This window comes from Candida jiufengensis (genome assembly GCF_024610255.1).
Source record: "Candida jiufengensis strain CBS 10846 chromosome Unknown scaffold8, whole genome shotgun sequence".
Lineage (NCBI taxonomy): Eukaryota > Fungi > Ascomycota > Pichiomycetes > Serinales > Debaryomycetaceae > Lodderomyces > Lodderomyces jiufengensis.
In genome coordinates this window covers 572,253-599,745 of record NW_026261555.1, presented here as the reverse complement: position 1 = coordinate 599,745, position 27,493 = coordinate 572,253, and the positions used below count along the sequence as shown (strand labels likewise).

General features: G+C 25.6%; 13 protein-coding genes across 13 annotated transcripts; 5 read left to right on the top strand and 8 right to left on the bottom strand. All coding sequences in view use genetic code 12, as the record gives it.

The window, feature by feature from the left end:
* Positions 1–118: 118 nt before the first annotated feature.
* On the bottom strand, positions 119–1,099 carry KGF54_000556 (DNA-directed RNA polymerase III subunit; the record flags this gene model as incomplete). The annotated part of the gene is made up of 1 exon (XM_051766367.1): positions 119–1,099. One exon carries the CDS (start codon positions 1,097–1,099, stop codon positions 119–121), a length of 981 nt encoding a protein of 326 aa, XP_051622545.1.
* A 332-nt stretch (positions 1,100–1,431) lies between these two features.
* On the top strand, positions 1,432–2,478 carry KGF54_000555 (uncharacterized protein; the record flags this gene model as incomplete). The annotated part of the gene is made up of 1 exon (XM_051766356.1): positions 1,432–2,478. The coding sequence occupies one exon, from the start codon at positions 1,432–1,434 to the stop codon at positions 2,476–2,478; it is 1,047 nt and encodes a 348-aa protein (XP_051622544.1).
* A 192-nt stretch (positions 2,479–2,670) lies between these two features.
* KGF54_000554 (uncharacterized protein) lies at positions 2,671–3,465 on the bottom strand (the record flags this gene model as incomplete). The annotated part of the gene is made up of 1 exon (XM_051766345.1): positions 2,671–3,465. The coding sequence occupies one exon, from the start codon at positions 3,463–3,465 to the stop codon at positions 2,671–2,673; it is 795 nt and encodes a 264-aa protein (XP_051622543.1).
* Positions 3,466–4,363: 898 nt separating this feature from the next.
* On the top strand, positions 4,364–5,377 carry ARG3 (ornithine carbamoyltransferase; the record flags this gene model as incomplete). Its single annotated transcript, XM_051766334.1, has 1 exon — positions 4,364–5,377. One exon carries the CDS (start codon positions 4,364–4,366, stop codon positions 5,375–5,377), a length of 1,014 nt encoding a protein of 337 aa, XP_051622542.1.
* A 409-nt stretch (positions 5,378–5,786) lies between these two features.
* Positions 5,787–6,794, top strand: KGF54_000552 (methylglyoxal reductase (NADPH-dependent); the record flags this gene model as incomplete). Its single annotated transcript, XM_051766323.1, has 1 exon — positions 5,787–6,794. The coding sequence occupies one exon, from the start codon at positions 5,787–5,789 to the stop codon at positions 6,792–6,794; it is 1,008 nt and encodes a 335-aa protein (XP_051622541.1).
* Positions 6,795–7,123: 329 nt separating this feature from the next.
* KGF54_000551 (phosphatidylglycerol phospholipase) lies at positions 7,124–8,299 on the bottom strand (the record flags this gene model as incomplete). Its single annotated transcript, XM_051766312.1, has 1 exon — positions 7,124–8,299. The coding sequence occupies one exon, from the start codon at positions 8,297–8,299 to the stop codon at positions 7,124–7,126; it is 1,176 nt and encodes a 391-aa protein (XP_051622540.1).
* Positions 8,300–9,228: 929 nt separating this feature from the next.
* Positions 9,229–10,734, bottom strand: KGF54_000550 (NAD(+) diphosphatase; the record flags this gene model as incomplete). The annotated part of the gene is made up of 1 exon (XM_051766301.1): positions 9,229–10,734. One exon carries the CDS (start codon positions 10,732–10,734, stop codon positions 9,229–9,231), a length of 1,506 nt encoding a protein of 501 aa, XP_051622539.1.
* Positions 10,735–11,289: 555 nt separating this feature from the next.
* KGF54_000549 (uncharacterized protein) lies at positions 11,290–17,078 on the bottom strand (the record flags this gene model as incomplete). The annotated part of the gene is made up of 2 exons (XM_051766289.1): positions 11,290–14,181; positions 14,292–17,078. The coding sequence occupies 2 exons, from the start codon at positions 17,076–17,078 to the stop codon at positions 11,290–11,292; spliced, it is 5,679 nt and encodes a 1,892-aa protein (XP_051622538.1).
* A 1,290-nt stretch (positions 17,079–18,368) lies between these two features.
* KGF54_000548 (ATP-dependent RNA helicase) lies at positions 18,369–20,141 on the bottom strand (the record flags this gene model as incomplete). Its single annotated transcript, XM_051766279.1, has 1 exon — positions 18,369–20,141. The coding sequence occupies one exon, from the start codon at positions 20,139–20,141 to the stop codon at positions 18,369–18,371; it is 1,773 nt and encodes a 590-aa protein (XP_051622537.1).
* A 185-nt stretch (positions 20,142–20,326) lies between these two features.
* On the top strand, positions 20,327–21,796 carry KGF54_000547 (mitochondrial 37S ribosomal protein mS29; the record flags this gene model as incomplete). The annotated part of the gene is made up of 1 exon (XM_051766268.1): positions 20,327–21,796. The coding sequence occupies one exon, from the start codon at positions 20,327–20,329 to the stop codon at positions 21,794–21,796; it is 1,470 nt and encodes a 489-aa protein (XP_051622536.1).
* A 121-nt stretch (positions 21,797–21,917) lies between these two features.
* Positions 21,918–22,463, bottom strand: NIP7 (ribosome biosynthesis protein; the record flags this gene model as incomplete). Its single annotated transcript, XM_051766257.1, has 1 exon — positions 21,918–22,463. One exon carries the CDS (start codon positions 22,461–22,463, stop codon positions 21,918–21,920), a length of 546 nt encoding a protein of 181 aa, XP_051622535.1.
* Positions 22,464–23,009: 546 nt separating this feature from the next.
* KGF54_000545 (pseudouridine synthase) lies at positions 23,010–24,685 on the top strand (the record flags this gene model as incomplete). Its single annotated transcript, XM_051766246.1, has 2 exons — positions 23,010–23,200; positions 23,287–24,685. The coding sequence occupies 2 exons, from the start codon at positions 23,010–23,012 to the stop codon at positions 24,683–24,685; spliced, it is 1,590 nt and encodes a 529-aa protein (XP_051622534.1).
* Positions 24,686–25,424: 739 nt separating this feature from the next.
* On the bottom strand, positions 25,425–26,693 carry HRR25 (serine/threonine protein kinase; the record flags this gene model as incomplete). The annotated part of the gene is made up of 1 exon (XM_051766235.1): positions 25,425–26,693. The coding sequence occupies one exon, from the start codon at positions 26,691–26,693 to the stop codon at positions 25,425–25,427; it is 1,269 nt and encodes a 422-aa protein (XP_051622533.1).
* Positions 26,694–27,493: the final 800 nt, after the last annotated feature.

The window sequence follows — 27,493 nt, the reverse complement described above, 5'->3', positions numbered from 1 at the left end:
ATATTCAACAGTGTACATTTGAGTTTGGGTGTCTGAGCTTAACGAGAATTGAAAGATTTTACATTTTACTATTAATGTTGTAATTAAACTTCTCATTGAAAATTTGGGTTAAAAAAAACTATACATTCAAAAAACTATCTAAATAAACATAATCTTTTGAATCATTTTCATCATCATCTTCAATATCATCAAGATCATTAAAATTAAAAATATTATATGTTTTATTTTTAATTAAATATTCTCTTTCATCTTCTGGTATTATATTTTCTAATTCTTTTAAATTTCTAACCATTCTTGATTCATTTATACTTTGTCTTGTTGCTTTAAAACTTGAAGAATAACCTGATTCAACTTCTTCAATTTTATCATCAAATTTTAAAACATCACATAATGATCTAACATCTTTTAATTCTAATTCAACACTTGTAACTTCACTTTTGTTTAAGTACTCCAAAATAGAATCTAAATCAACTCCTCTAAAACTTGAATTTGTAAAAGTAGCTTGTAATGGATTTAAATTTTGATAAGTATCACCAGATTTGGGAAATGTTTGTTTTACAACATATAACCATATTACATGTAATAAAGTATCAATAAATTCAGTATCTAATTCAGAATCAGTAAACCAAGGACCACCAGTAACATCAATACTTGGTTGTAAATGATATAACATATATATTTTTCTTGTTGGATGTTTAACTGATTTTATTGATTTAATATAACCTTGATTTTCTAAATTTTTTAAACATTTATTAACTATATGTTGATGTAAATTGGTTTTAGCTTTTAAAGTTTTAGTCCATATCCCTTCTCTTGAACTAGCTTCTATGTATGAATATATCATCCCTTCATCATCTGACATATTTTTGATCTTATTAGCTTCTTCAATATTTATAGCTTGAAATTTTAAATCTTGACCAGTTTTACTTAATTTGATTAATTTATCATTCATTAATTTTTGTAACATTTCCATTAAATCTGATTCCTTTTTAACATCTATGAGCTCTAGTAGTTCTTCTTGTTTGTATTGTTTTTGAGGATTGGCTTGTAACATCTTTTGATGTAGTAGCATGGACTGTTCTAATAGATTAATTGACATTTTGAGTTGAATCTTTATATTAATGAGGTCTGTGGAATAAATAAGGTCGTTCTATGATTTAAAAGTTGTGAGTGGAAAATGATATTCCAGCTGATTGATCTATGAGTTGTAATTAGTATATTAGTAAAGATGATTGTCTGTATTATTTGATCTATTTGATCTATGATGATCTGTTTATGAAAAAATATATTTTTTAAATTGGTTTTGTGTTTTTGATACTCGTAAATTTTATTTAATAAATACATCTTATAGTCTAATAGAAATACTTACAAAGACAACCAAAGTTCCAATTTCCACAAATAAGAAGAAAATCTAGTAATAATCATGAAATAATGAATAAAGATGATGAAGATACTGAAGAGTTCACAATAAGACCCAAAGTAATCCTACCCAAAACCTCGAAAATTTCATTTAAAAAGTCAATTAAGTCAACCAATGGTAATAATTCGAGCAAGTCAAGAAGGTCAAATCTAACATTTAGACAAGACGATGATGAAATAGGTCAAGATGATGATGATTTAGAGATCAATTTGAATATCAATAATACAAAAAAGACTAGTAAACCACTACTATCATCTAATTTATCATTCCAAAATTTAAAAAGAGATACAATTAATAATCAAAGAAGGATAAACCTTTCAAAATATAAGTCATTGTCAGCAACACCAGAATTACAAAAGGAATCGATTTTACCAAGTCCTGAATCATCTAACAACAAAGTCACAAATATAGATGATATACAAATTGATGAAAATTTTCAAGAATTTGAATTTGATGAAGAAGATCCAGATAATAATCCAATAATAGCAAATATTCAAGATATAGATCCATCAATACGACAAAAATACCTACAACAACAACAACTCAAATCAACACCACAATTAACTCAGATAAAAAATTACGTACCAATAGAAACCAACAAAGAACCACAAGAAAACTTATCGAAAAGACAACTACTAAAACAATTAGCTACAGAATACAAAGATTCAAATTATGATGATGGATCAGGAGAATTTGAAAAACATCAACAACAAGAACAGCTAAACGTTTCCACTATAAAAGAAGAATCATTAGGAATGCATGATTTTGAATTAAGTGATTCAGATATGGGTACTTTAAAACCAACTATAGATTTTACCAAGAAATATAATATGGAAATTTCAGAATCTGAACAAGAAGAAGATGAAGATAATGAGTACCTTAAAGAAGTTAAGATATTAAGTATTGATGAACAAATTGATAGAATTACTTTATTAATAAAAGATGCTAAGATTGAGAATGATTTGAAAATTATTAAAACGAAGGAGATTACAAAGGAACTTGAGAGGGTTAAAGATGCTAAGGAAATGGTTTTACAAAGGTTGAATAATTTAGTATAGATTACAATATTGTTACTTAATTGTATAATGGCTGAATAATATTATATACTACAGAAAATTTAAACCAATATCAGTAAAAGAGATAACATATATTGAAGAGAACTAAACTTATTTACCTTAACACCCCAGAAAACCCCAGAAAACCCCAAAAAAGCAACATCACTTATAGTAATAGCAATAACATATCAAAAACTAAAAAATATTAACACCAACAGTAGAAAAAGTATGATGATAATGATGATTTGAAACATTTTGAAAATTATTAGCAGTTTCATTTTCCAATTGTTGTAATTCTTGTCTCATATTTTGAATATTAATTTGTAATTGTCTAGTTTGATTCAAAAATTCTTGATATTCTTCTCTTTTTTTAGTTAAAAATTGATCATATTGTTGTTGTTTTGTTTTTAACATCTTGGAATATTCATGTTTTAATCTTTGTAGATGTTCTTGATTTTCTTTTTTAATTTTTTGTAAATGAGTTTCTCTAATGTGTTCATATTCTTCAATTTCATATTTATGAGTATCTAAAAATTGTTGTTTTTGCAGTTGAATTTCTTTTGTAATTAATAAATTTTGAAGATTTTCTGAATGTTGATAATTTTCTGAATTTTTAATTAAATGTTGCATTATGGATTCTTGATGTTTTTCAACTTCAAATTCATTAATATTAAATTTAATTCTTTTTTTACAATGTGGTAATTGTTGTTGTTCTTGTTGTTGTTTTTTAAAATCTCTTATAGATTCTAAAATTTTTTCAAAATAAAATAATGATTGTTTAAATAATTCTTGATCTTCTTTTAGTAGGTTCAGTTGTTCTTGTTGTTTATTACTTAATTCATTTTGAAGTTGTTCAATTGGTAATGATGGTAATCGAGGTATTGGAATTGGGTGTGATATTCTTGATTGTAAAGATGGTTTTGGTGGTAATTCATCTTCTTGAAATTTTGTATGAGTCATACGCTTTTTGACCCTATTTAAAATATTCATGACTAATTATTTCAGAACTTTTAATACCATATATGATATAATATATTATGAATTTTTGAAAATGAATGTAATTAATATTATATAATTTATTTTGTAATGTGTATTTAACAAATTAAAAATAAAAGAAATTAATAAATAACAAAAAAGAAAGAAAAGCCGCACTTAGAGTGGTTTTTAGAATTTTTTAGTCTTAATTGTATTACTGAAGTGTTTCAAATTCACATAGTTGCAAAATCAATGGATGAGCGATTGAGTAGAAACATAATAGTAATTTTTACCTTTAAAAATTGCAGGAGGTTTACTATACGATTTGTTTAATGAAAAACGTAGTTAAGTTAGAGCTGTAAGAGTTAATCTTGCCAACTTTGAAAATTTAACTACTAATATTGGATAACGTATGATCTTGATTATACGAAGAAACAATTCTCGGACCTTGAAAACTTTGTAGACAGATTCAATAATTGTTTCGGCCATTTCTGGTAGTTTAATGAGAGCAAAAGATTCAATAATCATTGTTTAATTCAAAACCAAAATTGGTGAAGCTTGCCCGAAAGCAAAGTTTGGATACTGGATGAGTCAGAATCAATAACCAGTCTCAGCAGTAGCTTCACAAGTTAAATGAGTTAAAAATTGATGTCTAAAATTCATTAAATTAAAGAGTTCGTCTTTGTATAAACAATAGCGCGGTTAAAAAGAGTCATAAAGAAAAATTACTTAATTTGGATTTTACTAAATATAAAAAATTTTTCAAAAAAGTTAACTCATTTATATTCTACAACAACTATACAATTATAATAAATTTCTCACAAATATATAATAATCTACCAAAAAAGACCCTTCAATATTATTCATAAATTTATTGCTAGTTATGTCTAAATATATAAATTCAATTTTAAAAATGACAACGACAACATCAAAAAGATTAATTACAACAACTACAACTACAAAACCAAGACATTTAATAAATATATCACAATTGACAAATGATGAATTTTCAAATCTTATAAATAAAGCATCTCATTTAAAATCAATATATAAACTGGAAGATAATATTGAACAAACTCAAAAAAATCATCAAAAATTATTAGGTAAATTAGTTGCATTATTATTTTCAAAAAGATCAACAAGAACAAGAATAAGTACTGAAGGAGCAGCTTCATTTTTTGGTGCACAACCTATGTTTCTAGGTAAAGATGATATTCAATTAGGTGTTAATGAATCAATACTTGATACAACTAAAGTAATAAGTTCAATGACTTCATGTATATTTGCTAGAGTTAATCTGCATTTGGATATACAACAATTATGTAAATATTCATCAGTACCTATTATAAATTCATTATGTGATAAATATCATCCATTGCAAGCTATTGCTGATTTATTAACAATAAGAGAAAAATTTGGTGAAACAAAAAATTTAAAATTAGCATGGATTGGAGATGCAAATAATGTTATTAATGATTTATCTATTGCTTGTTTAAAAATGGGTATAAATGTTTCAATATCAATTCCCAAATCTATACAATTTGATTCAAATGTAGAATCAGATGCTAAAAAATTAGCTACTGAACAAAATTTAAAATTTGAAATTGTAAATGATCCAAAATTAGCATTAGAAAATGCAAATATAATAGTAACAGATACATGGATATCAATGGGTGAAGAAAATCAAAAACAAGCAAAATTAAAACAATTTGAAAATTATCAAATTAATCAAAATTTACTTAGTGATGTAAATTTAGCTTCTAATTGGATTTTTATGCATTGTTTACCAAGACATCAAGAAGAAGTTGCTGATGATGTATTTTATAGTGATAATTCTGTTGTATTTGAAGAAGCTGAAAATAGATTATATGCTGCTATGGCTGTTATTGAAGCTTTTGTAATTAATAAAGGTGATTTATTGAAATAGAGTGTTGGGGACGATTTTAAATAAAATAGAATAAATAGAATAGATAGAGTGTGTTAATAATTTGTACAATTACTTATTTAGATGAATAAATCAAACGTCTAAATAGAAATCAATTACATTGATCATATTTCGAGCATATCCTTTGTGTAATGGGAATAGTAGTTGCGTTAAGTATCCCGGCAATAAATTTTTAATAGAAATGGAAATTGGGTTAAACTTTTTTAGTACGGTGCGGCGTTGAATCGTACTCTAATTTTTGTGTTTTTCCGCTAAGACTCCACACTTCCTTAAATTTTTCAGGGTATTTATAATAACACTAGATTTCCCATGAATTAAAATATTTTAATATAATTATTATCATTAGGTTTTCTTAGTTCAATTATAATTAGATTCAATTAATCAATTAAAAATGACTAAAGTTATAGTATCAGGAGGTACAGGATTCATAGCTCAACATATATTAAAACAATTATTAAATAAGAATTATGATATAGTTTTCACTGCAAGATCACAACAAAAGGGAGATCATATTTTAAAATTATTTAATAAACCTTCAAATTTAAAATATGAAATAGTAGAAGATATTGCCGAAAGTGGAGCTTTTGATTCATTATTACAAAAACATAATGAAGCAGAAATTTTTTTACATACTGCTTCACCTTTCCATTTTAAGTCTAATGATCCTGAAGTTTTAATAAAACCTGCTGTTGAAGGTACGAAAAATGTCTTATCTGCTATTGCCAAATATGGTTCCCAAATTAAAAAAGTAGTAGTTACTAGTTCTTACGCTGCTGTTGCTAGATCAGATAAGAAATCAACAGATACTATAACTGAATCTGATTGGAATACTGAAACTTCTCCTGAGGTGATTGGAAATTCACCTGTTTTAGCTTACAGAGCTTCAAAATCATTAGCTGAACAAGAAGCTTGGAATTTTACAAAGAAAAATAATGTAAATTTTAAATTAAGTACAATAAATCCAGTATTTGTATTTGGTCCACAATTATTTGATTCTGAAATTAAATCAGAATTAAATACTTCTTCAGAAGTTATAAATAAAATTATCAATTTAAAACCCCAAGATAAAATCCCACCTTTTAAAGGAGGTTGGATCGATGTACGTGACGTTGCTAAAGCTCATTTATCAGCTTTTGAAAACCCCCAAGCAGAAGAACAAAGAATCATCTTATTTAATTCATCTTTTACTGAACAAACTATTTTGGATTTTATTAATAAACACTACCAAAATTTAAATTTACCTAAAGGTTCACCTGGATCAGATAAATTACAATTGGAAAATTTACCTAAAATTGATGATTCTAAATCTAGGGAAATTTTAGGGTTTAAATTTGTTGATTTTGAGACTTCGATTTCTGATTCTGTTGATCAAATTTTAAAAGCAAAAAAAAAACTTTGATTGAAACTGATGCTTTAAATTCTTTTTAAAGGTTCGAGATTAATTATAGTTATAATAATAATTTGATCTTGCATTTGTATAGTTTTACATTAAAAATAGTTGAATATAGATTCATTAGTGTCTACTTATTGTAAATCAATTTTATTTCAAAAGTTGAAAGATTCGGTTGCCAAAAATTAAATACATTTTGCAACTATAAGAGAATTTACAAAGAGACTTAAGGTAAGATCTTATGAAAATAAAACCATTATTAACTTTTATTCTAATCTAAACCCTATACCCAAAAAAGAAAACCCAAATTCCTATTTAACCCTGGTAAAAATAAATTTCTAAAATATACCATATTTCTGACAAGTTTGAAAAGTCCAAGCAATAAAAGGATTAATTTTTAATTCATCAACATGATTTTCATCCACCTCCAAAGAAAATTTAGATTGTTGTAATCTTATCTTTTTCTGTGATCCATTTAAATAAGTGAATTGTAAATATAACCAATAAAATAATTTTTGTTTTAAAGTTAATTGAATATTAAGATCTCCATCTTCATTATAATAGTATGATTCTTGTGGTAAAAGTTCTTTAGTTTCTGTTTGTAAAATTTCTTCGTTTTTCAATGCAACCATTTGATCTGGGAAATCAGAAATTACTCCATACTCCACTAATTTCGCTAATTTACCAATTTTAACTAAATATTCAAATTGAAATTTATTATTAATTGTCCATGAATAAAATTTTAAATTTTGTAATTTTAATAATGGAATAAATTTAGTTAAAAATTCAGAAGACCAAGTTGAAATATATATCAAAGATACACCAGTTAATTTAATTTTTTTTCGATCTTTTGGTTGAAATTCATCAAGATAATAATTATAATTAATATAATTTATTGAATCTCTCCAATTTACACTTATATGAAAAATATCAAATTGATAATAATCAAATTTGTTTAATTTACCAAAATAATCTTGAAAAAAATCATTTTGATTTAAATATTTTAAAAAATTTAAATCCCATATCCCCAATTGTAATTTATTATACCACCATTCTATATTATCATGAATTTTCAATAATTCTAATACTAAATATTTTAATATTTTAGTAGGATTTAATTTTTTAATATCTAATTGTAATTTGTACTCATTTGCATCTTCCACATTATTAATATATTTTTTAAACCATGTCAATAAATCCACAAAACTCAACAACGGATAATTTCCATTTTTAGTTTTTAACTCTTTTAGTACTGAATAAGGAGTATCAGTAATTTTATAATCAGTTTCATTCCCCTTTGAATCAACAAATACTCTTTTAGTTCTTAAATCATGAGATATTACAATAACATTATCTGAACTTAAATATAAATCAGTTTCAATTACTTTTGCACCACAATTAAAACATTTTTCAAATCCCACCAATGTATTTTCTGGATATTTTCCTTTAAATCCTCTATGACCTGTTATAACTGGTGATGATGTAGTTGATGGTAAATAGGAAGATGACGTCATTTGTGAATCTAGTGTTGTTGAAGTTGACATCTTTTCTGAGCTTGTTTGTTGTGTAGATTTATTATTTTAAAATTAAATTAAGTATTAAATACTATATCATATCTATGATTTAATTATTTATCTAATTTTTGCAAGATATTGAATTATTTAAATATAAAAGTTATTTGGTATGTTATTTTTATGATTATAATAAAAAAGTATGGAGTTAAAAAAATTTATTAGTTTATGTATTATGCACGTGCTACAATTTTTATCGTTTCTTTTTTTTTTTAAGAGTACTACAACAAGAAAAGAAACTAGCGCTATTTGAATCGACCCAAATCGAATAATTACGAATAATCTAGAACTAAAATTTTAATTCTTTCGCTTAAAATATTGGACCCTTTAAATACTAAATATAGAAACTACTAGTAAGACTTTATAAGTTCATATTTTAACATTGAAATTTCTCAACAATTAACTAAATAGAATTAACTAGAGGTAGTAGTTGAAAGTAAAACATAGAATTATTATTTCCACATGGTGTGAATATACAAAATTGTAAAGTATAGTTGTAAAGATCCTTTCAAATAAGCCACCACTACCTTGGAGATAATTTTTTGAAGTAGTCACCGAGATTTGTTCCGTATAACCACAATTTATTGAATTACAACCGTTTAAACCAACTTAACTACGCTTTAAACCCTAACTACGATGTAGATAAATCGTTCGAGTGTATTAGTCATTAATGAAGTGAATAAGAGTGGTGAAATGGAATCTAGTTTACAAGCTTACATTAAAATGTTACCTAAAAGGCTTTTCTTTATTTTATGAAAATTGCAAATAAAAATAAATAAAGTATGAATAAAAATTCAAACTAATAACATTTTTATACTCTAAAATTCTAAAACTAAAACCAATAATTTAACAAACTACCCCCTTAATCTTTATCATAATTTATGATGATTATTTTTTTCTTCATCAACACATAATTTAATTAATGAAAAAGCAATAGATTCACTCATTGGTATCATTATACCTTCAGGATTAAAATCATCATCATCTTTGTTATGTTCTTCAATTCCATTTTCTTCACTACCAACTATACCAGAAGGATAAACTAATTTTCTAACAAAACTTGTATCAAACCATCTTGCATCTAATAATTCATTATCATGATTTAAATTTATAATTTCATTTTCTCCATTAAATTCAACAATACCAATACATCCAATCATTAAATTTTGAGGAAATGGCCAAGGTTGAGTCATAACTATTTGAATTTCATTACAATTTACTCCTGTTTCTTCCCAAATTTCTCTTTTTGTTGCAACTTCTATAGTTTCACTTGGTTCCATAAATCCAGCAGTACATGAATACATTTTGGAATGAACATGTCTTCTACCTAAACTTAATAAGATTTTAGATCTATCACGATTTGTAATTATTGATATTATGGCCATATCTGTTCTTGGGAAACTTACATTTGATACAGGTGCTGATTTTACAGGACATATTGATTTAATAATTGGGTTGTTTGAGTCTTCTGGATTAGGAATTTCAACTGTTTCTTCATTAGTACATAATAATTTCCCCCCAGCATGAATTGGTATAGTAGGTTTCCCACAACCAGGACAAAATTTATTAGTTTTTAACCAATGGAAAAACATAGCACCTTGAGAAAATAATGAAGCTTCATAATGATTAAAATTTAAAAAATGTTTTCTTGAATGAGTGAAAAATATCCCATTTTCTTCTGGTGTTTTTGTTGTAGATTCCTTTTGGTTAATTGTATCATTAACATAATGAACTAAATTTTTACATAATTCTTTATTTCGACTTATATCTACTGCATAATATGCTATTCCTTGATATCTACCTTGATGATCTAAATATTTTTCATCTCCATTTTGTTCACAATTGGATTTTAAAGTATTTATATCTAAACCAATTGATTCATCTAATAATCCCAAAAATAAAAAAACAGGATTTGTATCTGATCTTAAAGTTGATGATTGGTTCTTATTATCATTACACCATTTTGTTAATATTGTTTCCCAATTAGGTATATTATTTATTAATCCACCTGATATAAATTGTTGATTTCCTTTGTATCCCAATCTTTTACCATTTAAATCCTCCAAAGATTCAACATTAATTTGATTATCTCCATTTGTTATTATAGTTATTTTATTTGAATAATTTTTATGTACTAATGGATTTTGTTTATTAAAAAATATAAATCTTGTCAGTGGATGAAATAATGATTGTGATATAAATTCATTATCTTCTCTTAAAAATGATACTCTATTTAATACTTCTGTACCAAAATACATATCTTTTTGAATTTCTTTAATTGATGAATACAATGAATGTGACATGCTGAAAGATTTATTGAAAAATTTATGAGATTGTTTAATTAATGAAATTGAATTTAGTAAATGATTATATTTCATTCAATAGAACTAATAAAAGTATAGTTCTCTAATACTATTTAGATCTTTTAAATATGAATGTTGAAACTTTGATTAAATTAAATATTTTGCAATAAGAATTTTTCTTTTTTTTTTTCAACAAAAGATAAGAAGCAAATTTAATTATAATATTTCTTTGGTATTATTATTACTAATCTTCTTACTATTCTCCACATTATCGTAAATTATGAAAATGTAGTACGAACTCGTTAATTTTAAAGTACAAAATCGAATTTTAAATAATCCTTTAATTGATTCTGAATTTAATATATGCTGAAGCTTATACTAGTTTTAAAATAAAGATAATTGTTAATTGTTAGATAAAAGACTATAAAATCTATGTAAAAAAGATGGGGATTATTCATGAGTATAAATACCATGATTATAAAATTGGCCCCTTTCATTGTAAAGTCCTAAATGAGTAATAAATGGGAAAAATCTGAAACACTTGTAAATTGACATTAATTAACAACACAATTAAATATTCATATAATAAATTTTCGTGTAAAACTCTAATTTGTAAAATAGTGTGTGAAACTACACTCTTCCCTCTTCTCCTTGAGCATCTTGAGTTGTTAACAGTAAGATATCCAATAATTCTCTTTTCTTAATTAAACTGTTATAATTTAAAGTATCTTCTGTAACTATTTGTGTAAAATTTAATTCATTAATAATCTTTCTTGATACCTTAGATTCCATTTTCTTGAAGTTATCCTTTAATGAACTTAATGCTTGTATTGGTGAGTTTTCAAATTGAAAAGCTAAAACTAAATCATCATGATGATAGACACCTAATAAATAACCATCTGTATCTAATAATTCATAGCTTCCTTTACCTAAAACTCTTGAAATTTGCATTGGACCAGCAAAATTAGCATTATATTTATGTGATTTAACAACTTTTAAATAGACCCACTGTCCTTTGAAAAACTTTGCTGGTGTAGCGTACTGTTGTTTTAATAAATTTCTAATGACTATCTTTTTTAATTTGCTATCGGTATGTTCTTCTCTTTCTGAATTTAAAACTTGTAATTCATATAATCTAAGGTAAACTAAATCTCTATGATATTCTTGTTCTTCTTCTTCTTCTTCATTTTCTGGATTGTTAAGTTCTAATTCAAATTCTTTCATCATAGATTTTTGTAATTCTGATAATGTGTTTTCTTGATCAACACTGAAAGCCAAAAACCACGGGGTTAGATTGAAAATGGTGGGCGTAGAATTATATATTCTTAAAGCTTCTCTTAATTTATCTGGCCAATTTGCATAAGTTGATCCAGTAATTGCTAATAAAACCTTCTTTAATGATTTAATAATTCCTTCTATTCTGCCATTTGCTAATGGATGTCTTGCACTAGTTGTTTTGTGAGTAATTGAAGCATCCATACAAAATCTTTCAAATTCAAATGAAGTAAATTCAGCACCGTTATCTGTTAATAATACTTTTGGAAAAGGCATTGTACCTAATATTATTTTTAAGAAACTAACAGCAGCATTTGATGATCTACCTCTAACTGGAATAGCAAAACAAAGACCTGATATATATTCACCAACTACTAAAATATGGTCATAACCATCTACTGATAAAATTGGTCCTGCCCAATCCATACTGATACGATTGAAAATTTTTAATGGTTGAAGTGGTTGAAGTTGTCTAGTTACATGAGCAATAGGTTGATGAATTTGACACACATGACAGTGTCTTACCACATTAGTAGCTAAAATTAAATCATCTGGGTTCCAGTATTTTAATGATGCTAAGTAATTTGTTACTCTAATACTTGGATGATGATATGAATGAAGTTGTTGTAAAATTTTTGAATAATCTTCACGATCTAAATATTGTAAAACCATTTTGTTTCTAATAATATGTAATTCATTGTTTAATATGACAAATTCATTATATGGAAGTTCTTTCAATTCTTCCTTTTCTTGATCTGTTAATTCTTCATCATCTTCTTGATTCAATCTTTTCTTAATTAAATCCAATTGTGATTCATTTAAATTTTCAATACTTATCATATTCATAGATACTTGTAATGAATTCTTTAACATTTCCTTTTCATTAACCATTTCTTGGACATTTTGAACCTGATATCTTGTAATAATATCACTCATAAAGTTATATTTTTGTGGGAGATAATAAATTGTGACATTAAATGATGAAATGAGATCTAAAAATCTCGCAATTCTTTGAGGAATTGCCCCAGAAGTTTGGTTAACTGTTTTTAAACTTTGATGATCAGTGTAAACAGTAACCTTATTATTCAACAAATAATAATATTTTGATAATATAGTAACTATACTGAGAAGTTCTTTTTCCATGACTGAATAATTGATTTGAACCAGATTTAATTTATGAGATGAAAATACTAAAGGTAATAATAATATCTTATCATTTATGATATGTGGTTGACTAATGATTCCTCCAACACAATCTTTCAGAGCATCAGTAAATATAATGACATCAATATTAGGATCAAATAGTTTGAGTGTTGGTAATCCTGTAACTAATTCTTTCAATAACTCAAAACATTTTGTAGATTCTTCTGTATGAATGATTGGTTTATTTTTCTGGATATTAGATTTTAAAAGATCATTTAGTGGAGCTGTATACTTTGATAAATTTGGGATGAATTCTCTAAAGTGATTTAAGAATGAGACAAAGCTTCTAAGGGAAGTTGTGGTGGTTGGTTTATTCCAGGATTTTATGGCATTGATTTTATCTAATGTAGGTGAAATTTTGCCTTTTGAAATTTTGTAACCTAAAAATACAACTTGTGGTTGAATGAGTTGAGTTTTGTTTAAATTAATTTGAAGTCCTTCTTGATTTAATCTTCTTAATACTTCAAATAATGATTTTATATGATCTTGTAAATTGGTATTAAAGATTATTATATCGTGGATATATACAAATAAATTATCCATATCTTGTAAAATATTTGAAATAAATTTAGTGAATTGATATGGAGCGTTGACTAATCCAAACGGAACGCTTTTGAAATTGTATGAACCAAATTCTGTGGCTATTCCCACGTATTTTATTGATTCATCTGATAGTTGAAGCTGATAATAAGCATTCTTTAAGTCCAAACAAGTAAATAAGTTGGAATCTTTTATAGCAACTTTTAAGTCATTGAGACATTTTGTATAATAAAACTCTTTTATTGTTCTCTTATTCAATCTCCGTAAATCCACAGCTAGTTTTAACTTTGAATTATCCAATTTTCCTTCATTATTCTTCTTATTTCTAATTGGAAAAATAGGATGAAACCATGAACCTGGCTGAGCAGGAATTAATACACCAGCTGCAACATTATCAGTTATAAATTTCTTTATGGCTTTACTTTCTTCTGGTGATGTACGATATGGTTTTGAATAAATTGGAGTCTCATCTGATACTAATATTTTAAATTTAAATGGTCTATTCTTTGGTTGCCGTAATGAAGTATCAAATAATTGTGGATATCTTTTTAATAATAATGATTTTAATTTATTTCTTATTGATGTAATTTATTTCTTATTGATGTTAATTTGACTGAAAATGGAGATTCATTGTTTGATAATTCTTCTTCAATTGGTTCTAATTCTGGTTCAATACTCCATTTTGGTTTTTCAGATAAATCATCAATTTCATTATAAACTGTTGAGGTTGTGGTTGATATTAAACTCTTTTGACCATCTATAGGAATTATAGCTTTAGTGGTGGTAGTATTTGTATTATCATGTAAATTAAATTCATTTTCATTTTGAATAACACTTTCATCAACTTGATTAAGATTTGTATCAACACTTGAACCTTGTTTTAAATAATTCTTTAAGTAAATGATTTTGTCATCAATTGTAATAGATTGTCCTGATGGATCTACTTTATAATTTAACCTTGCCATTTCTTGATAACCAATAATAATTTTCTTTAACTTGGGCATTATATAAAATTCAATATCAATATTGAACGGCTCTGGGAGTCTAATTTTTGCCTTATTTGTTATCAAATGATTAATATTACTAGCAGTTTTTGCATTAACTGGTTTTTGAAGTGGAATTATCTTTGCATTTTCATCTAATTTTTTTATATTGGAATAATTAATGAAGTTAGCTGAAGCTCCTGAATCCATAATGATATTTTCTAATACATTGGTTGTCATGTCTACCTCTATTTCATTTAATTCAATATTGTATATATCCAATTCTTCTATATCAAACCCATGTTCAAGTTGTTGAATTTCTTCTTCAATACCATCTTCATTAATACTTTCATTGGATAAAGTATCTTGTTCTTGTGGTAATTCTTCAAAAGTGCCTTCAATAATTTCAACTTCATAGACATCTTGGGTAATTTTATCATCAGCAATGATATGAGCTAATAAACAGTCACTTTGAACTGAAAGTTCTTGATCAATTTCTAAATTGTAAATCTTTTTGGATTTTTGACCAGAATTTTTAACATATCCTTTAGCAGTGCCTCTTTTGAAATATTTTTTATAAGGTTTAGAATAGGATTTGCTCTTGTTGAAAGAATTATATTGATTTCTTGGAATCCATTTTCTAACTGCAGTTGATGAATCATAATTTGATGATGGATTTTTATTGTAGTTTGAGCTTGTATTGAAATGAGTTGTATTAGATGATTGAAAATTGGAATTGTTAACCCAGTTTAATGATAAATCACTTATTACTGCTTTCTTGAATTTTAATCCATTTAATCTTTGTTTTAATTTGGTGTAGAAAGTATTTATTTCATTAATCTCAAACCAATCTCTATCATAAATTTTGTCTGGAAAAAAACTATGGAGAATAGCTAATAAATTTAACTTTGCTGCAACAAAATCATTTGAAAATGATTTAGCATTATAATGTTGATTTTGGTATTTGGTAATGAATTGGACTGCATCTTCTCCTATAACTGGTCTTAAACCTAAAGCATTTGAATAATTTACACAGTTATCCCAACTAAGATTACAAACTTCCACAAATGATATGATTACATCAATATAACCGAAAATACCATCAATAGGATTATTTTTATGATATGATATTGTTGCTTCGAAATCTGCTCCTAAATAAGTTTCTAAAATTGCTCCATATAATGAAAAATTTACCCTTGATTGCAACAAGTAACTTTGGAGTTTCTTTAACTTGTTCACCTTATCTTTATCCTTAATGGTGTGGATCATTAAATCACTTTTAAATGGTGGTGGTCTAGCAACGTCAGTACATTCAGGTGGAGCTTTAAAAAAAATGAATGGTAGATAGCGTTTAATATCATCCTTAATTGCTTGATCAATGCTTAATCCATAAAGATACTGAGATAATGAATTTGGATTTCTTGAAACTATATCTTGAACTAAATTATCATGGTACTCTCTTGATGTTACATTTTGATTAGCTGGAGGTTGAGCTGGTGGTTGATCATTCGGAGGTTGAGCTGGTGGTTGAGTTGGTGGTTGAGCTGGTGGTTGAGCTGGTGGTTGAGCTGGTTGAGCTGGTTGATTTGTTGGTTGAGCTGGTTGATTTGATGGTTGATTTGGTGGTTGATTTCCCAAATGAAATTCTCTCAATGGAATATCTGCAGTAAAATCAGTTTGTTGGTTAGTTGCATTCATTCTGTTGTCTAAATTGTTTAATCTGGAAACCAATGTATTCATAGTTGAATTTAAAGTTTGAATACTAGATTGTATTTGTGAACCTTGATTATCTTGTTGATTCAATCTATTAATAATATCTCTTATTTGATTATCTGCTTCATTTACAATGGTTTCTTGTTGTTCTTGTAATCTTGATGTAGTTTGAGCTTGATTTTGCATATTGGTATCTTGTTGTTGTTGACGTGCTAACATCAGCTGAATAACTGATTCATAAGTTGATACTTTGGATCTTAACTCACTTTCTGTTCTGTCTACATGTTCCTTCCATTTGTTGATGTTATTTGTTAAATCTCTTGATAAATCATAATATTCCTGAGTTGATTCCTCAGCTCTTCCAAGTCTGAGTTGTAGTCTATTATGTTCCTGTTGAATATCTCTACAAATAACTTGTAATGAATTGCTTACCACTCCGACTTCATCTAAAAACCTAACTAAATCTGATTGACTAGGGTTTTCACCTAGGTATTGACGATATGGATAGTGAGGAATGGCAAATGCATAATTTGGTGGAGGACCTGCTGGTGGAGTTGAATTAGTTGAGGTATTATCACCTTGACCTTGATTAACATTAGTTGAGGTAGTGGGTGGTCCTGTATTTCCTTGGGTTGAACTAAGTTGACTTGGATTTGTATTAATTGAACTGTTGGTAGGTCCAGTATTACCTTGAGAACCTGACATNGTAAATTGACATTAATTAACAACACAATTAAATATTCATATAATAAATTTTCGTGTAAAACTCTAATTTGTAAAATAGTGTGTGAAACTACAAAAATATAGATACTAAAATATTACATAACCATACAACGTATAAAGTAACGACAAACAAGTATTAGCAAAGAGTACTAGGTACTACGGAAGAAACGATTACATTATAAGTAGTAAATTAATTCAAAAATGTCAAATACCTACGGAAATGTGTCAAACTAATTCCAATACTCGATAGAAGTTTAATCCCTTCATTCAAATATAAAGTGTATATAGTTGAAATTTTAATTTCCCTGAGGCGTATAGTCTAAATCATACCATTCAAACGATTTTTGGTAAGTAGATAAAGGTGTTCTCAGGGACTTTATTCTGGATCACATTAGTTATAGTTGAAAAATAATCACTTTTTGATAATTGAAATTTCTAAAATATTCTAATGAAATTGTTAAATAAGTATAAATTTCTATTTTGAGTTAGTATAATTGGACTCTCGAATTAATTCAAGTTAGACTAGTTGTTCTCTTTTTTAAAAATATCAGATAAGTAATTAGACTTTTCCCCAGTATAAATGTAGGATGTCAAGCGTTCATTAAATTTGGTCTGTTTAGTATTTCATCATTATATTTCAAACAAAAAAGGAACCTAACCAATAGAATTAGAAATTTATTTGAAAAAGAAACATACTTGTCATTAATCCTTTCAATGTTGATTTGGATAAGTTGATAAAGTTTGAGTTAAAAATTTTTTCCTAAAGATGGTTAGTGAATTAAATTCTATCATTTATGCATCAAAATCACTCAAATTTAATGATCAGAATACACAAGATATTCCTCAATATAAATTAGGAAGTCTAACGTCTAAATAATCTTTGATTTTTATCATCATATTAAATTGATTTTCTTTAAATTGATAATTATATCGAAACATACTATATTGTATTGGTGCTGGAGTACTTGAAAAATCTAGTTATAACATTCACTGTTAAGTAAAGTTACTACCTAGAACTTTCAAATCTTTTGATTGAATTGATGAATGTACAAATGTAAAAGAAACTACTTAATTTGTATGAATTTTAAAATTTTTCAAAATATAAAAATTATGATTTAGATGAGAGAAAATACCGGTACTGCATATTACCAATATTTAAAACATACAGTTTAAAATAAAATTGCAAAATGATAAATCTATAATTTACATGTTTATTAATTAATATTTATCAAGTTTTATGTACATATTTTTATTTACAATTTTTCTCCGAATTTAACCAATTTTTAAACCTCTAATTATAGCACTACCCAATCCTTTAACCCAACTTTTTTTAGACTTTTTATCAATAATAATGAAAACTCTACCCAGTTGATTCATTCTACCAGTTCTACCTAATCTATGAACTAAATCAACTGAATTTCGAGGTAATCCAAACAATATAACATTTTTTAAACCAACGAAATTTAATCCTCTAGATAATAGATCTGTAGTTATTAATATTTTCAATTTTGATTGATTAGCTGAAGTAAGTGGTTCAGCTGGCTTTAAAAATGGTTCAAGAATTTCTTTTCTATCTCCAATAGTTTTGGAACTTGATATTCCAAATATATCTTCTTCATTTATATGGTACTTATCAATTAACCCAGATACTAAATCATCTACTTCATCTTTTGAATTAACAAATATAATAATTCGTTTAGTTTGATCTGGTTCTGTTCCATCTTTTGAAATAGCATAAATGGATTGTGCTAAACATCGTAATTTTGAACCATTATAAGGTGATAAATCTGAATCTAATGTGAAAATTTTAATATTTTTTGGTATTTTATGTAAATTTGGAGTTGATATTCTAATAATTGATTTTTCATCAGGGAATAATTTTTGTAATGATTTTTCAAATTCTTTAGGGATAGTAGCTGATATTAATATTAAATCTAATAAATTTGGGAAATTTTTAATAACTGATGTTGTATCTTTTATAAATGATACATCAAATAAAGTATCTGATTCATCTAATATACAATATTTAACACTTTTGAAAATCTTAAATGGTCTATCAACTGCTTCTAATTTCGATAAACTTGTGATTTTTGCTGGAGTAGTTACTAAAATATCTATCTTACCATAGTTCTTTAGTTGTTTGTATAAACTTATAGGTGCATCACCATGAGATAATTTCATAATTGATAATCCTAAAGTTTCATTTTCTGGTAAATTAAAAAATTGTTCATATTTTTTAGATACTCCTTCATGTTTTAGGGAAAATTTATTAGCTCTTTTCAAAGTTTCATAAACTTGTTCAACTAATTCATGTGTTGGAACCATTATTATTGATCTTATTTGTTGAGATTTTTTAAATAATTCATATTTTTCAGGTTTTTGGTTAAACCAATTTAAATCATCTTCTTTTAATTTTGATAATAAAACAGATAAATAACTCCAAGTTTTTCCTGATCCTGTTTCTGATGAAATTGTGAAAATTTTAGTTCTTTTGGATTCATTTTCGTTTTTCAATTCGTACAAAATTCTTTCACTTTCTTCCATATCTTCTAGATTCTTAGTAGTTGGTGATATTGATCTAGTTTGATTAATTTTTTTAATGGCTGCAATTTGAATCGGTGTTGGTTTTATTTCTATTTCATCTATGGAGCTATGTTGTGGACCTTTCAAGTTGTATTGTGATTTAATTTCTTTAATCATTGCTTCTCTCACTGACGGGAAAATTTTGAGTTGGTTGAAATCTTTGACTTTTGATATTTGAAATGATGGGTCTTGAGTATTTGTTGATTTCAAAGAATTATAAAGTTGTGAGAATTTACCAGTTTCAAAAATGTAGTTTTTCTTGGTATCTGGCCTTTTTGATGAACTGGAATGGTCAGCATCTTTATTTGGTCTTGGAGCATTCTTCAGTTTTAGTTTGTGAGAATTATTGACTTTAATTTTTGATGAATATCTTGATGATGCAAATCTTAATTGGACCAAAATATTGTTCCTAATATTTTTAATGACTATATCATTATCATGCCGTATTATTCTACTGATCATTAGTTATCTCTGGAAGTCTATATGAATTGTAAATGGTTACCCATCTGGTTGATCTGATCTGAAAAATTATTAGTTTCAAAATAGTAGTGCAAAATAAAACAACTTTGAGACTTTCAAAAATTTTTCAATTTTTAATTAGCTTTAGATCAATCCAATTCCAGAAACAACCACAACAACAACTAAAAATGTTGAGATTGTCGAGTAATTTAAGACAATTGAAAATACAGTCAACCTCACAAAATATCTCACACCAACTAATATACACCAACATCACCAAAACATTCACAACTTCATCAACTTTAAACGCATTACCAAGACAAAAAGAAGGTAAATCAAAACAAATATTAAGAAGAAAAGTTATTGAAAAAGATAAAGTTAAAAAATCTACTGGATTAACTCATTTACCTTTCCCTAAAGCTGTACAAAATTTAAAATTAGATAAATTAGCTCCATCATTGGGCAATATTGAACCAATTTCAACTCAAAATTTAACTACTGGAACAGTAACCAAATATTCACCACCTACAGAAATCAAATTGAAAGAATTTGAAGCTTTTAAAAAATTCCAACATCATGAATTATTCCAACATCCAATATCATTAATTACATCAAATACTTTAAATATCTACAATTCATTTGTTAAGAATTTAAATCAAGAATCAAAGACAAATAGAAAATATATAGATGGAATAAAAGGTGTAGGGAAATCAACATTAATTAATCAAGCATTAGCTTTATCTATTGAAGAAACTAAAGGTGAAGTAATAATATTACATTTATCATCAGCAGATATAATAGGGAATGGATCATCAGATTATTTCTTTAATAATAAATTAAATTTGTATCAACAACCAATGGCTACTAAAAGATGGTTAAAAAAAATCCTTAAAGTTAATGAAGAAAATTTTAAAAAATTAAAATTAACTAAAGATATAAGTTTTTTCAAAGATAAAGTTAAAATAGAATTAAAAGCTAATAATAATACATTATATGATTATTTATCACAAAATAGAGAAATTAATACTAGTCAACCAACAAATAGTTTCCAATTTTTTATAGAACAATTACAAGATCATTCCAAAACCATCCCAATAATAATATCAATTGATGATTTTAATTCATTTAGTGATTTCTCAATAACAAAATATAAAAATCCAGATTATAAACCAATTCATATTAAAGAATTTGAATTAGGGAAATTTTTATTAGATGTATCTAGTGGTGATTTAAATTTTATAAAAGGTGGTGTATTATTAGCTAAATCTTTTGATTTTGCACCATCTAGAAAAACTACACAAGTTGCAGTATATCCAAAAGAAGATTATGATCCATATATGAAATATCCAAATTTAGATATGTCAGTATCAAAAAAATTATCAAGAAATGGAGGTATATCACCTATAAAAATGAATTTAATGACAAAAGATGAAGTTAGATCATTATTACAATTTTGGAAAGATCAACAAGTTTTAATTGTTAGAAAAGATTACAATAAAAAGGATTTTAATAAACAAGAAGAAATAGTAGAAGTTGAAACTGAGGAACAACCAGAGTTTAATGCTGATAAACAATTTGAAAAATTAGTTCAATCTTCATTTGTAGTATCTCAAGGTAATCCATACGGTATATTAAAACAAAATTTAATAAGTTATTAAAAAAAATTGATAGACATTTATTATCATACCCAATTGTAAATATTCATTTAAATAGTCAAAAAAAGATAATAATACAACTACAAAATTTTTTAAATATAATGCAAAAAAGTCTATTATATCATTACGTAAATAAAGTATCTTCTTCTCTTAAATATTCCCCAATATCACCTTGTCTAAAAGCAACTATTCCAGTTGGTGATAAATTTCTAATTTCATTAGTAGATTTAGAACTAACACCAAATCCTAAAGGTATATCATTCATACTATATATTATAACCCCAGCATGTTCAGGTATATCATCACTTATTCTACCAATATGAGCTTTTAATACATGATTTCCATATAAAAATGGCATTTCACCATTTTGTTTAATCCATATTTTATATTTTGCAAATTGTGATAAATAACTTAAAGAAGTTATATGTAATTTAAATTTACCAGTTTTTGTAAATTTTCCAAAACATATACCTAAACTCATTAAATTTGATCTTGATATTGATGTTGCAAAATTTGCAATTTTTTCAGATACATAATATACTCTATCTTTTTGTAATCTAAATACATGTGGATTTTCTTTATTATCTATTAAAAATGATATATTTCTTCCTATATAATTGGCTAGTTTTTCAAATACTACTTTCGTTTCTTCTTCTGTTAATGATCTCATTTTGTAAAATTATGTGTTATTGGAGAATGTAAAATGAATGTGATCAATAAGAAATTGTCTGATTTAAGATGAATGAAGTATGAAAGTACTTGTTAAATTAATGATTTAGGTAAATTAATTATGATCTAATAATAATGATGGTGTTTGTAGATATAATGACATTAATTTTTCAATATTAATATCAAGTAATAAAATAAATTTCGCGATGTCTTCTTCTTTCTATAAATTTATTTTATTTATTACACAAATTATTTATTTAAGAGAGTTCTTCTAAATCATTTATCTAGTTAGTATTAAGGATTAATTGATTTGATATCTGACCAATTAAAGTTTAATATAAGTTATTAAAGGGATAAATTTTTCAGTTGTTTAAGATCTACATAACGATTTTTTTTGGGGTATATCATTTAATAGTTATATATATACTATTTGTTTCAACATAATTTGCAACAATTCAAGAAGACTTAAAAAAAGTACGAGAAATTAAATTTTTTAGAATTTTTCAAAATCAAATTCAGTTAAATCAACTTAATCAAACTTCCACAAATGTCAACAGATCCTCAAGAAATAGAAATAAAAGATGTTAAAATGGATGAACAACCTAACACAACTAATCAGGACCAAATTATTTCAACCTCAACAACTTCCATTGAAAATGAATCAAAACAGAATCAACAAATCAATAGTAGGAAAATTAAAACTAAAGAAAGACAAGATAGGCAAAAATATGAGCAATCGTAGGTAAGTTTTTCTCAAGAATCTTCATTATCATGAATTTTCACTTTTCTTTTAGTTTTTCAATTACTAACTTATTAATTTTTAGTGAATATGTTGCAATATTAGATGAAAATGGTAAACCAATTCCAAAATCAGAAAGAAAACCTAAAAAAAAAGTAGCAGTAATGATTGGATATTGTGGAACTGGTTATAATGGATTACAAATTCAAAATGATCCAAATGTTAAAACTATTGAAAAAGATTTATATGAAGCATTTTATAAAGCTGGTGCTATATCATTAGAAAATTCTATAGATTTAAAAAAATCAGGATTTCAAAGATGTGCAAGAACTGATAAAGGTGTTCATGCTGCTGGTAATGTTATATCTTTAAAGATGATTATTGAAGATTCTGATATCTTAAAAAAGATTAATAATAATTTACCTGAAACAATAAGAGTATGGGGAATTCAAAGAACAACAAAGGGGTATGATTGTAGAAAAATGTGTTCTTCAAGATGGTATGAATATTTATTACCTACTTATTCATTAATATCACCAAAACCAGGATCAAGATTATTTAATTTAATTGAAATTGAACGTAAAAAATATCCTCACTTATTTATAAATGACTTAGAAGAAAATTCCAAGTTTTGGGAATCCACTACAAAAGAGTATTTTAACCAGGGAATAACTCAACAAGATCTTGATTTAGTTGAAAAATATTATTCCACAGAAGAAATACCAAATGATGAACAACATATAGAAAATAAAACAATAGAAACAATTATTAAAAAAATCAAATCAGTTGAAAATCAACAAAGAAGATCATATAGAATTTCCACACATAAATTAAATAGATTTAGAGAAGTAATGTCAAATTATAAAGGTACAAATAATTTTCATAATTTTACAATTGGTAAATCATTTAAAGATACTTCATCAAAAAGATATATTATTGATACAATCACCTCCCAGCCATTTGTAATAAATGGAACAGAATGGATATCTATAAAATTACATGGTCAATCATTTATGTTACATCAAATTAGAAAAATGATATGTATGGCATCATTAATTATAAGATGTGATTTACCTTCATTGTTAATAAAAGATTCTTTTAAACAAACAAAAATAAATATCCCAAAAGCTCCATCTTTAGGACTCTTATTAGAAAATCCAGTATTTGACGCTTATAATTTTAAATTAAAAGATAATTTATATGATATAATTGATTTTAACAAGTACCTGGAACAAATGCTCGAGTTTAAAATGAAATATATATATGATAAAATTTATAATGAAGAAATTGAACAAAATTCATTTTATGGATTTTTTGGATTTATTGATTCTTATAAAGTTCCAGAAAATGATGAAATTGATATAAAAAATAATATGATTACTATATTTGATTTTTTTCATAATTATATTAATGAATATAAAGATAAATCTGTGGAATCAAGTAGTAATGATGTTATTGAAGAAAAAATAGAAGAAAGAAAATAAATCAATAGACAATATTATAAGTATATTAATTAAATGTTTAATAAAAACAGTTCTAATTAAATCAGATAGAATAATATTGATAATTTGTATGTAGAAAATATGAATTACATTAATAATTAAAAGTGTTTACACAAACAAAAGATTTATTAAAGTTGTAATTAACAAAAAGTATATAATTTAATAAAATTATAGCATATTAATAATATCATTTTTCAAAAAAATTTTGTAATCAATTATTAAAAATTTTGAAAAATTTGAAAATTTGAAATGAAAGAAAATGCAAAATATAGTAGTAGTAGTAGTAAAGATTTATCTAAATTGACCTAAAATAAAAAGACCATTTGATTAAAATCCCCGTTAATTTGATTATTCAATGATGAAACTTATCACCATTAATGAAATTTTTTTTTAAAAAAATTTCTAGCAAAAATTGAAACAAGCGGCGATAAGGTAAAGTAGAAAAAACAATTAGGTTGTAAAATAAATTTGTACTTTTAACCAACCAGCCACAATCCAGTAAAATGATAAAACCTTCAAGGAATATGACTGCAACAACATTATGGTAACATACTTTAGTATTTTATCACCTATTAATTCAACAAAATGATATTAGCGATAACATTGAAGTATTTACCACCAGAGAAAGCTGTAAATTATCGGATCACTTGCTAAGTTTACTCAATCAACAATTTAGTCAAATGGAGCATGATAAAATTTTCATCACTTAAATCTTATTCAGTTAAAGCCAAGCAGGATTACCTTGATTTTGGTTTTGTTGTTGTTGTTGTTGTTGATTTTGTTGACCTTGTTGTTGTTGTTGAGGATTTGATTTTTGTTTTTCTTGATAATTACTTGAATAATTTTGATTTGGAGTGTATACAGCTTTTTGATTATTATAACGTTGGTCAGCCAATTGTTGTGCTGTTTTTTCTGGTGATTGAGATTGATTTGTATTTGTTTGTTGTTGTTGCGGTGGTTGTTGATCATTATTTTGTGGTTGCTGTTGCTGTTGTTGTTGTTGATTCTGTTGTTGATTTTGATTTTGTTGTTGTTGATTTTGTTGACTTTCATTATTTCCTTCACCATCTGTAATTTTACCTTGAGCTCTTTGTTTTTCTTGTTGAAATTTATATAAAGTCCAATCAAAAACATAATCATAACGATAATTTTCTTTTTTAAATAAATCTCTAAATAATTTTCTTAAATATGCATAATCTGGTTTATCATCAAATCTTAAAGTTTTAATATAATTCATATAATCTAAAAATTCAGTTGGTAAACCTTTACATAATATATTATTAGGAGTTGTCATTTTTTTTTCCATTATTCTATCATATTTTTGTCTTTTTGTTGCAGCTTTTAAACCTTGCCATGGTAAAGAACCACGACAAAAATATATTAAAACATAACCTAAACTTTCTAAATCATCTCTTCTACTTTGTTCAATACCTAAATGAGTATTAACTGATGCATATCTTGCTGTACCAGTTAAATTTTTATTTTCACGATAAGGAATATGTAAATGAGTTCTTGGATCTCTATATTTTTTAGCTAAACCAAAATCAATTACATTAACTTGTGAACCTCTTCTACCAATTCCCATTAAAAAATTATCTGGTTTAATATCACGATGAATAAAACATCTTGCATGAATATATTCAATACGACAAATTAATTGATCAGCTAATAATAAAACTGTTTTATAAGTAAATTTTCTATTACAATAATTAAATAAATCTTCTAATGATGGACCTAATAAATCAATAACCATTGCATTATAATCACATTCTGTTCCATACCATCTAACAAATGGTATACCTACACCTCCACTTAATGCTTTATAAACTTTTGCTTCATATTCCAATTGTGGATGTTTTGCTTTGGTATTTTCTAATTTAATTGCAACTTCTTCTCCTGATATAATATTTGTACCTAAATATATATCACCAAATGATCCTGATCCAATTTTACGACCAATACGATATTTTTTTCCAACTCTTAAATCCATTATTTTTGATGTTGTATTGGGTGGTGAGATGATTAATTGATTAATTAAAATATTGTAAATTAAAAGTTTTTTTTAGTATGTTGTAATTAATAAAATGATGTGGAAAGAATTGAAATTGAATTGGATTTAAAATGATTTAATTAAAAATTGAATGATGAGTGATGTGTGTAAATTTTGATTAGTTTTTGTATTAAAATGATGGACTAAATTGATTGATTAATGTATATATGATAATATACTAATGAATAATGATATTAATGATGATATATTATGAAGGCGGGTACTACTTAAATCGTAGTTGATTTTTTTGCTATTTTGTATTTAAAAAGTTAATTAATAATTAAAATTTTTTTGGTTGTTATTTTTTTATTAAAATTATTTTTTTTCTGTTGTCAAAATTGCTGATTTTTTAATTAAACGATTTTAATAATTAATAATAAGAAACTTTTATTTAATAATAATACTAATAATTTTGAATATTATACAATTAATGATTAACCTCCCTTGTTGAATTGATTGACCTATAATTGATTAGTGATACAATGACAAGGACATACGAGGGGAGATTTGATAGTTTATATATTCAATAATAAATTCACAATGTAATAATTTTGATATGATTATACATAATAATAAAATGGCTAATTAATTAATAATAAGTAATATGTTAACTAGAAAAATGTGTATACTAATAAAACTGGTAGTGCAAAACTCAAATCACCACTTGAACGAACATATATAATAATTTATTATAATATGATACTATTAAATAAGGGATACTAAGTGCTGTTTCATTTGAC